The following is a 10613-nucleotide window of genomic DNA, read 5'->3' as shown; positions in this document are numbered from 1 at the left end:
CCGCTTATATCTTTCCAGGAAGATGACTGTTGTGGTTTAAATCGGGATATTATCAGGGAGTAAAGCTTTCCCAAAAAATATAAAATAGTTTTTGAACTATTTCACTACATGAATTACCCAATCTCGTAATTCCTATATTGGATTTTCTTATGGACTATATTCTCGTGTATTTTAATTTTCATTTGTGACGTGTCAAACAAAAATATTGCGGGGATTGTGAAAGTAGACAAAAGCAAAAAAAATGGTAGAGCCAGATTTGATACAAGATTCCCTGCCACATAACAATTATACCGACTCAGACCTTGGCTCTAACTTCAAGAAGTTGAGAATCACAGACAACGTCAGAGAACTGCAGACTGTTTTGAGAGACAAGTGCGCACGTGGTTTAATTATTTGTTTTGCATTGTCACTGTCAGGTTGCTGTCTTGTTGATACATAACACATTTATCATGTATTTATATCGAATACCTTTCTGGATGCCTATTCAAAATTGTGAACAACCATATTAGATAATGTCAGTAAAGCAGCTCTTCATAATTTCAGAAAGAATTTATAACTAATTTTACACATGTATTCAAAATTCTAGTGGATTGCTATAGCCTTATTAATGTAAATTTTTGTCATTAGGATTAAATTGTATGAAATTTATAGTTTAGTAACAACATATTTTTAAGGGGAGCAATGTACTTTATGTTAATAACTTAGTTGGAAATTAACCTTATTAGGTGTGCAGTATTGAGAAAACTTTGACAGCAACAGCTGTCAGACAACTGCTTAAATTTTCTTTTTCTTTCAGAATTGTTTTGCTATTTATCATTTTTGAAGTACACCTCTGATGAATGTAAACTATCATTTGGTCAATCTAATCTTGTCATGCTTATAGTAATTTGACTATCTTCCATAAGGCCCAGTTTTTTTAATTTGTTGGTTTACGGATTTTTCACATAAAAAAGTCGGGTCGGTCCGTCGAAAAAAAAAAGAAAAAAATATCTTTAATTCAAAACAGAAAAAATATGCAAAATAAATATATATTACACATTATTAACAAAATGTTTGTCTTATATGCTATTTCGTCATCATTTCTTAATATTAAGTTCGATGAAATATTATTGATCAGTGATCAAGAACATCGCATGACATCGTTTAATAATTTCCTGTATAAAAGGGGGGTTGCACTGACAAAGACGAAATTAAATCGTCATTTCACAAACAAGAAAACAGATTCGCGTAGCTCTCAATCAATTCCAGAAAACTTGGTGAATAATGATCTTCAAGCACAAAAACTGATAAAGAAAAAAAATATAAAAACGTCGTACAAAATTAAGTTTCAACACATGTGTCGAAAAACGTAATAGACTCGTCCACTGGAAAAACGACAATATTGGCTTAATCAGTTGTCATGCAATCTGGTTTTTATCCCAATAATCGATATTTTTTGTTATCAATGAAACAAGAAACAAGAAAATTTCAAATGATTTGTTAATATTCAGTACTTAAATTTATGTATTCCACCTGTCCACATTTGGACAAGTCTATTTCTCTGAGATGATGCATCTTACGGACTGATGACAAATAAGGGAAACGAACTTATTTTGTAATTGGTTTTGAACACAGGTTTCGTTCTGCAAAATTATTTGCGCAAAAGACATTTCAAGGTCAGTTATAATTGATTTGTCTATTTTTAGAAACGTAAATTTGAAGTTTTATTTTTTACAACAGAAATTTTTATCAACTTTGTTAATGATTAATGCATTTCATTTCATATTAAAAGAAAATTTTAATTATTTTTCAGGGATAATGCATTTATAAGGGTCGGAGGGAATAAAAAAGCATGAAAAGTCACTTTTATTTTTATTCTGAAAATTGGCAAAATCAGGTCGGCGGATCCGTAAACCAACAAATAAAAAAAAATGTGGCCTAAATGGTGAAAGAAGAGTAAATACAAAAAAATGTAATAAAACCCCTGATGATCAGTCAGGTGTGTTAAAGATTGATGTTGAACAAATAGCAGATTACGTTTTGTAGTTTAAACATCTTTTGCAACTGTCATTTAAACAGTGCTTGTTTCAAAATGGCATAAAAGTTTTTCAAATGTTGGTAAGGCCATGGAAAAATAATTCATGGTTTCCCCTTACCCAACCGGGTCATTGTTTTACCGCGGGGTCATTTTTTTTTTAATAATTTTTTTTTTTTATTGCACTGACAAAAAGTGTTGGAACTATGCAAGATTTAAGTTCCGCTATAGAAACAAAACATATCTATAGATATAAATTATGCATGGTTACAAAAAAAAAAAACCTGCATGCTCATGTTAGGGGAAACCAACAATTAATTTTCCATGGCCTAAAGCACTTAACATTTGGGTAGGTAAGGTTAGCAAAAAAATGCAAATTGGGACCTTACTATTTCAGAATTTAAATTTATATGAGTCTGATGACAGAAAATTGGATGAAGCCAATTTGGTCATGACATTTTCATTGAATTATGACCTATCCAATGTAGAACTCTCTATAAACCAGGAGCAAATATATCAATTATACAATTTAAATTTTGTAATCATATATAGTAAAAGTATATTTATTGGTTTTCCAGTTTGAACGATTTTACACTAGAAATTTTTTGGGCCCTTTATCATGTTTATAGCCTGCTGTTCGGTGTGAGTCAAGGCGCTGTGTTGAAGGCTGTACCTTAACCTATAATGGTTTACTTTTATAAATTGTGACTTGGATGGAGAGTTGTCTCATTGGCACTCACACCACATCTTTCTATATTTTGACTTTATATTTCAGAACCACATCAAGAGGAGACTTTATCTTCTATGCAGACAGATTAGTGAGTATAATATACTGTGGATTCATAATTATCATTGGGTACCAATTTTCTGGGTTTTGTGGGTACATATGAACCACAAATTCAAATGCTCCTTGAATTACAATTTTCCATAGCCTAGGCTTTGAACACAGAAATCGACAAAACCACAAAATAAAAAAAAACATGTAAATGCAAGTTTTCCTCAATCCCCGAAAATTATTACCCACAAGAATAAATTAATCTACACTGGCACAGAAATAGAAATTTAAATTTGAAGATTGCTACATTCCATACTATAGTGAGCAAATGTTGAGGTCTTCATCTGGTCTTAATTTCAGAGGAAGCATAAAATTTACATTAATTGGTGATATTTTTCCGACTGATCTATGTTTTTTGTAAGCTTAAAGATGTTTTGAGTTGGTAATTTACTCCTTGAATTGTAAATTAATGAAAGGGATTTTGGAGGATTGGCCAAGAGCCTACATCCTTTCAAAAAATGAGACAAGGATATTTAAAAATTGCTAATTTGCTAAAATTTAAACTCGCATATGAAATGTTTTATATGAATTTTAACAGGATTTTTCACAATATTGCAAAAATGAAAATGGCATTATAGGCTAAAATTACGAAATCCCAAAAAATGAATTTAAGCAATAATTTACGAATGTACCTTGCTATTTATTATCTATCTATTTATTTAGATTAGATTAGTTGTTGAGGAAGGATTAAATCAACTACCATACAGACATTGTGATGTGACAACACCCACAGGTAGGACTCAGATGAACATGAATTTGAGTTTATGTTGTTTTTAAACCTCAAATTGACAAAACATTTATCCTGTATAATTTGTGGAAGATAATATAGTCTTCAGAAAAAGCTTTTACATTGAACAAATTAATTACTGCCAAAGGAGTAAGTTTTGTAAGGGCCATATTTGTATTTACAAACATTATTTCAAAAGATCTTTGTTGTTGACGTATGCGATCTACGCTATCTGTCTTAAAATCTATGGAAATTTACCCATTTTTATTGACTTTTTTTGTGAAAATCAAAATAAGTACTATATGTGACAGCATAAATAAAACGCAGAAACGTAATTTTTCAACAATAGGGCTTATTTTCTATTTAGTTACTGTAAGAGCTATGAATTATTGATATATTGGTCAATAAATCAAAATTTGAAATTTAAGCTAAAAAAAAGGGGGCCATTTTAGGACCTTACCGAACCTACTCCTTTATTCCCGTCTTTGCACCAACTGTGGGAGACCATCATGTGTTACCAATGTCATTATAAACACCTCAGAAGTTGTCTTTACAATTGACTTAGTGTATGTTTTTAGAAGATAAAGAACTAGGCAATCTCATTGTTTGTACACCAACATGAAAATAACTTTACAGCATTGGTTCAATTACTAGATTTTGTTAAGAACAGTCTTGTAAAAAGTTTTGGTGTACACTTTTGAATATATATTACCCAGAATGCATTAGGCCAATTTCATGTCAGTAGAAGGATAAGTGAACTGTCAGTTAAATGCAAACTTATGAAAATCCTTGAACTTTGATTATGAAAATATTTACATGATTTTTATTGATTATTTTGTTTTTGAAGTTTGCTGTGCCAGTGTGTCAATATGTCTCTTTCATCTTTTACATATTTTATGTGCAGTAACATAGAAGCTAATTATTTGTAAACACATTGTTATATTTTATAGGTCATACGTATGAAGGCTTAAGCTACCAAAGGGGTAACTGTGGAGTAAGCATAATGAGAAGTGGTAAGTAGGAAAGCACAAGGTACAACATAGACATCCCTTTGCATATAATGTAAACAAACTAATTTTTGCGAGAAGAAAAATAACCCAAATATAAATTGTTGCAAAATATGTTGAACTTGGATGTTTTCTTTATTTTAATCAAACACCTGAAATAAATAAAAAATTGTGAAATTAGATAGCCCTGAAGTTGTCTAGATAGGGCTAATCACGAAATAAAGTATCCACTAAAATAAGTTGGTTTACATACAGTACATTGAATATCCCTTATAGACCACTTTCGAGTTATCTCCTTCAGTGGAAAACTTCCTCAATTATGTCCACCTTTATGACATCATTTACCAGATAGAGGGGATTGCCTGTATCCCTGCACTATATAAGTTCATCAAGCACCTTCTTGATTGTCATTATACAGGATAAACTAGAAAAATTGTTGTTCCTTAGGCACTAAAACACAATGTTCTAATGAAATGTAATGACAGCAGTGCTGATTAACAATTGTAAGAATTAAATTTGCTGAACAATATAGCGTCATATTTTTCATAATGCTCAATAGAAATTGAAAGGATTGAGTATTCCCCTCAAATCAAGGATCATGTTTACCCCTTTTGACTTGAGGAGGCTTTATGTCATGGCTTCTATCACTATTCTCTAGTATGATTGAAAGTATGAAATTCAAGGTTAAGTTGTCAAACGGTTGAATTAATTTACTGAGTATTTTTTTTTATCCCTAGTGTTGTTTGTTTCCTGAACCTTAGTATACTTTATTTTATTAAGTAAAGTTTTTTCATTGATTTTGTTGCTTGTTTGTCTTGGGGAACATTACAATTCTTATTTGTTGATATTATTTCTTGTTTGTCTTTGGGAATATTTTGACTCTTATTTTATTCAGGTCCAATGTAATGTGAATTTATTTGCAGGAGAGGCCATGGAACAAGGTTTGCGAGACTGTTGTAGGTCGATACGAATCGGGAAAATCCTGATACAAAAAGATGAAGATACTCGGGAAGCTAAAGTTGTATATGCCAAACTACCACCAGACATAGACCAACGTAAAGTCTTATTGATGTATCCTATTATGAGTAAGTAATGGATAGATATATGGGATAAATATAGAATAATAGGTAGTTTCGATTTTGATACCGACTATGTAATTGGAATATCTAGACTATCTTTAGGGTGAGTTAAGATATTCCATATGATAAAGTCAGTATCAAAAACAAAACTACCTATTATTCTGTTTATCGGTAATTATGACGTCACAAAATGAATTGCCTAATATCTTCAGTGATACAGCCAGTACGTTGATACTCGAAAATATTAGGCAGTGAGATCAAAGGGAAAATATAGGAATTACGGATTAAGTGGTATATTGTGGAATTTAAATTTGACTTATTCTGACAAACTTTTCATTCAAATATTTATTATGAATATTAGCATCTTAACCAGTCACATTATTCTTAATGAATTAAACCTCACAATAATACCTCAGTTTAAAGTAATCATGTACTGTGAATTCATTTATTTTTAAGTGGATATAAATTTTTGTGAGTAAGAAAATTTGTATTATCATGTGTGATTTGCATAAGTTTGTATACAAGCCTATCGGCAATAACATTCTATTTATACTTAGCTGAACGGTCAAATTCATAGTTTCCATATACCCACAAAATCAACAAAAGTTAGAACCCAATGATTTATTATGAATACGCAGTTAATGTAGATAAATTGTTTCATTTCAGATTCAGGGAACACAGTTATAAAAGCTGTCCAGGTTTTAAAAGATCATTACGTGAAAGAAGACAATATCATCTTACTGAATCTCTTTGTTACTCCACAAGGTATGAATATTACCCTTTAGAATTGGTGTAACCTTGCTTTGTGGTCATAAGAATTACAAGCACTATAACCCCACTAAAAGTCATAATTCATCCAATCAAAATACTGGATTAATGTTTTGAGTACAATTTTTTTACTCTTTGAGTACTGAGTAAAGTTTGATGACTGGGAGCCAAGATCATTATTATCATCTTTAAGATTTTTATGCTAGATATGAGTTAACTGCAGAAGGCCTTTAGCTAGCACAGCCTTCAACAATGAGAAAAAAATCCTTTAGAAAGCTATTAAAAAAAATCAGCATGACCAAACATGATTCATTTCAGCCTGATGAACCAAAGAAATTTGATTTGTGTAACCTACTGCCTCTACCACACCAATAACTGATAGTTGGGTATGGTGTAAAGCATTTTAAAATATCTTATTATGCAGTAATTACTGTAAACCAACTTATTTTCATGAGGGATTTATTTTCGTGACTTTCACAAGTAGAAAAATAATGCGAATTTAAATCGTCGCAAATATAAATCACTTTGATCTTTTCTTATTTAACCACCTCAAGTTAATTAGAAAATAGCGAAATTAAATAGCCGCTTAGTGGCCTAGATAGGACCAAAAGTGAAATTAAGTATCCGCGAAAATAAGCTGATTTACAGTATATTATCATAAGTAGGACATCAGGTAGACATGGTAGAAAATTCAAACAGATTAAACTGAATAAATGTAAATATTATTATTAAATTGCAATGAAAAAAAATGGAATACTCTGAATACCAAGATCACCTCACTTTAAACATACTTCTTTGTTTTTCAGCTGCCAAAGCCTTAGTGAAAAGATTTCCAAATATGAAAGTACTGACATCAGAAGTACATCCTGTCACTCCAAATCACTTTGGAATGAAATATTTTGGAACAGACTGAAAAAAGAAAAATAGTACATCCTGTCACTCCAAAATATTTCGAAATGAAATATTTTGGAATGGACTGAAAAAAGAAAAATAGTACATTCTGTCACTCCAAAATATTTTGAAATGAAATATTTTGGAACAGACTGAAAGATAAAAATACTCTCGAAAGATTCATTGTACTATCAAGTGTGTGTGGTTTGCGATCCCAGACTTACTACATCAACATTACAGGTCATTTGATGTTTATCAGTCTGATATATTATTAATATGCCTGAACATGTATAACATGGTCTTGATTGTACAAACCATTGTGTTGTATGAAATTTAAAAAAAAATTGTTTCAGGGTGAATATATGATATTGGATTTGATTGTTATGCAGATGAATGGAGTGAGCGTATCGAGTAGAATGACCGTGTTATATATTCTTAACTTGTTAATGAAAATAAGAATTTCCTGACATGTACATGGAACATTTTATTCGTATCCCATCTTTTAATGTATAAAGAGACTTTTTTTTTTGTATTGTGGATTCATTTCTTTCTTGAGTACTGATTTTTATGGATTGAGGAAAAATTGTCCTTCCTGAATATATGATTTTGTAGTTTTCAAAAGCTGGCATACACACTTATTGAACATTTGTATTTCATTAAAAAATTCAAATTGTGGTTTCCCATGAATAATAATGAATCTGCAGTATTACTTCTGCATTTTAAAGTGCAGCACACGATGAGGCATTTTAAACTTGAGGTTGTGTTTTAGATTTGTACTATGCCTAGTTTTTCTTGCACATTTAAATGATTGTATGGAGGTTAAAGTAATACCTCAGTATGCATGTATCTGCTGTTTGATTTATGATGAGTGCAATTTTGATATGAATATTAATGATGTGTTGTTTATGAAGGATTGAATTGCTACGTATGAATTTCTTTAGTTGATACGCTACGATAAATACTTTTTTCAAAGGGCATCAATATACATGATATATGAATCATGAATAGTTACCCTTTTCAGTCTGTATGTGGGTACATCTCAAAACTATTTTAAATCTGCCGCAAGCAAATGTTACAAAAATTATACACTGACTATGAAATTATCACATTAAAGTTGTGTCAAATTTGAAAATTTTGCTAGACTGAGCCACATATATACAATGAAATATAGTCTTGAGTAACTTAAATATTGGTTGTAACAAGCTTAAGCATGTATTCAAATTCCAATAATAGGAAGGTTTAATGTATTTAATTTATAATTTGTGCAATATAATATAACTAAAACTCTCAAAGAGTGTTATTTTTCCTTATTCAAATAAAAAACGCTTTGTCAACAGACATTTTTCTGTAGCCATGTAGTTAGAGCTAATAAACAATTTTTTCTATAGAATCTCACCATTTTAAAATGCAACTAATTGTAGTAAGTTATGAAGTGATATTAAATTATTCTTTTTCTCAGTCCTATCAGTTTTGCAGACAGGGTACATTTTAAAAACTTATATTTGTAACCCCCCCCCCCCCCCCCCAAAAAAAAAATCAAAATCAAAGGAGTATGCTTAATAAGGCCATATGATAATATACCACCTTTATTTTAAGATTACATCCGAAATTGTTATTTATTATAGACAATTACATCATGTAACACATTTTGATTTTCCACAATGTTCAATGAAAACAGGCAAATTCCTAAGGAAACAGAGTGCAAAAACTTTGACAAAAGAGGTCTTTTAACATCATGTTTGTTATGATGGTCCCAAACTGTAAAGTTTATACGACAATAAAATATTTGATTTGTTATACAAATGTAGTATGTTAAAAATATGACATGAATATTTAGTTGGTTGAAATCTGGACAATTTTTATCAAATTTCGAAAAAAATGTCTACTTTTTGCCAGTTTGCTGTTGTGCTATTTGATAAAAAAAAAATCCATCAAATAAAAGTTCTATTACAATTTTCACTATCTTGCATGTCTTTTCATCAACTTGAAACTTGTTTTAATTTAAAAGTATGGTATCAATATTCAGCGACAATAAAGCCCATACCAAACTGACTCCTTTTGTTAATAATTTGATTTACAAGATGTGCAATTTACTTTTTTGATCTGTGGTGATGGATTGTTCACCAACAAAAGAACAATACTTTGTGCTTGTTGTCTGTTTACAGTTTTCCATTGTTATTTTTTATGCTAATTTACAATAATATCCCGTTGTAAGGGATGCCTTTGAAAAGGGATACACATAAGATGTATTTTGTATGAAATGTTTATGATTGAATCACATGTAATGTCTTTAAATACACAAGTATAATAGTATGTAAGATCAGTGCATAAAATATGCCTTTGCATGTAATTCTGCTGTTGTTTTTTCTATGGTTGGGTTGTTGTCTCCTTGACACATTCCCCATTTCCATTCACAATTTTATACTTTACATGGAGTTAAAATTATTTTGATGTGGCTTTTCAAAGGAAACACAATTTTACCTACTATAGCTTTTTACTATATGGTATTGGGTTTTGCTTATTGTTGAAGGCCTTACTATGCCTTATAGTTGTTTACATCACCAGCCTTTGGAATCTTGTGGGTAGCTGTTTTATTGGTTATCATATCACATGTCCTTATTAATATTAAAAGAAGTATGCAGTTAATATGGTGAAAGCTTGATAAAATGCAAGATTTGTGTATCTGCCATAAATATGATTTTACAGGTGTTATTCCTGTGCTTTTTTAGCTCACCTGGCCCAAAGGGCCAAGTGAGCTTTTCTCATCACTTGGCGTCCGTCGTCCTTCGTTGTCTGTCGTCGTTAACTTTTACAAAAGTCTTCTCCTCTGAAACTACTGGGCCAAATAAAATCAAACTTGGCCACAATCATCATATGGGTATCTAGTTTAAAAATTGTGTCCGATGACCCAGCCAACCAACCAAGATGGCCGCCATGGCTAAAAAAAGAACATAGGGGTAAAATGCAGTTTTTGGCTTATAACTCAAAAACCAAAGCATTTAGAGCAAATCTGACAAGGGGTAAAATTGTTAATCAGGTCAAGATCTATCTGCCCTGAAATTTTCAGATGAATTGGACTACTGGTTGTTGGGTTGCTGCCCCGGAATTGGTAATTTTAAGGAAATTTGCCGTTTTTTGTTATTATCTTGAATATTATTATAAATAAAGATAAACTGTAAACAGCAATAATTTACATCAAAGTAAGACCTAGAAATAAGTCAACATGACCAAAATGGTCAATTTGACCCTCTAAGGAGTTATTACCCTTTATAGTCAATTTTTAACAATTTTC

General features: G+C 30.9%; 1 protein-coding gene across 1 annotated transcript; it reads left to right on the top strand.

The window, feature by feature from the left end:
- Window positions 1–7: 7 nt before the first annotated feature.
- Window positions 8–8300, top strand: LOC134687198 (uracil phosphoribosyltransferase homolog). The gene is made up of 7 exons (XM_063547298.1): window positions 8–372; window positions 2790–2832; window positions 3513–3582; window positions 4527–4589; window positions 5507–5668; window positions 6329–6427; window positions 7237–8300. The coding sequence occupies exons 1-7, from the start codon at window positions 242–244 to the stop codon at window positions 7341–7343; spliced, it is 675 nt and encodes a 224-aa protein (XP_063403368.1). The 5' UTR covers window positions 8–241; the 3' UTR covers window positions 7344–8300.
- Window positions 8301–10613: the final 2313 nt, after the last annotated feature.

The sequence above is a fragment of the Mytilus trossulus genome, chromosome 10, assembly GCF_036588685.1.
Source record: "Mytilus trossulus isolate FHL-02 chromosome 10, PNRI_Mtr1.1.1.hap1, whole genome shotgun sequence".
NCBI classification, from domain to species: Eukaryota; Metazoa; Mollusca; class Bivalvia; order Mytilida; family Mytilidae; genus Mytilus; species Mytilus trossulus.
Note: the sequence above shows the minus strand (reverse complement) of the source record. Positions and strands in the feature narration are given on the sequence as shown.

Coding starts and splice junctions, on each gene's coding strand:
- LOC134687198 (XM_063547298.1), top strand. CDS start 242: ATGGTAGAGCCAGATTTGATACAAGATTCCCTGCCACATAACAATTAT. Junction 373..2,789: donor CAGACTGTTTTGAGAGACAA/GTGCGCACGTGG, acceptor TTTATATTTCAG/AACCACATCAAGAGGAGACT. Junction 4,590..5,506: donor AGTAAGCATAATGAGAAGTG/GTAAGTAGGAAA, acceptor ATTTATTTGCAG/GAGAGGCCATGGAACAAGGT.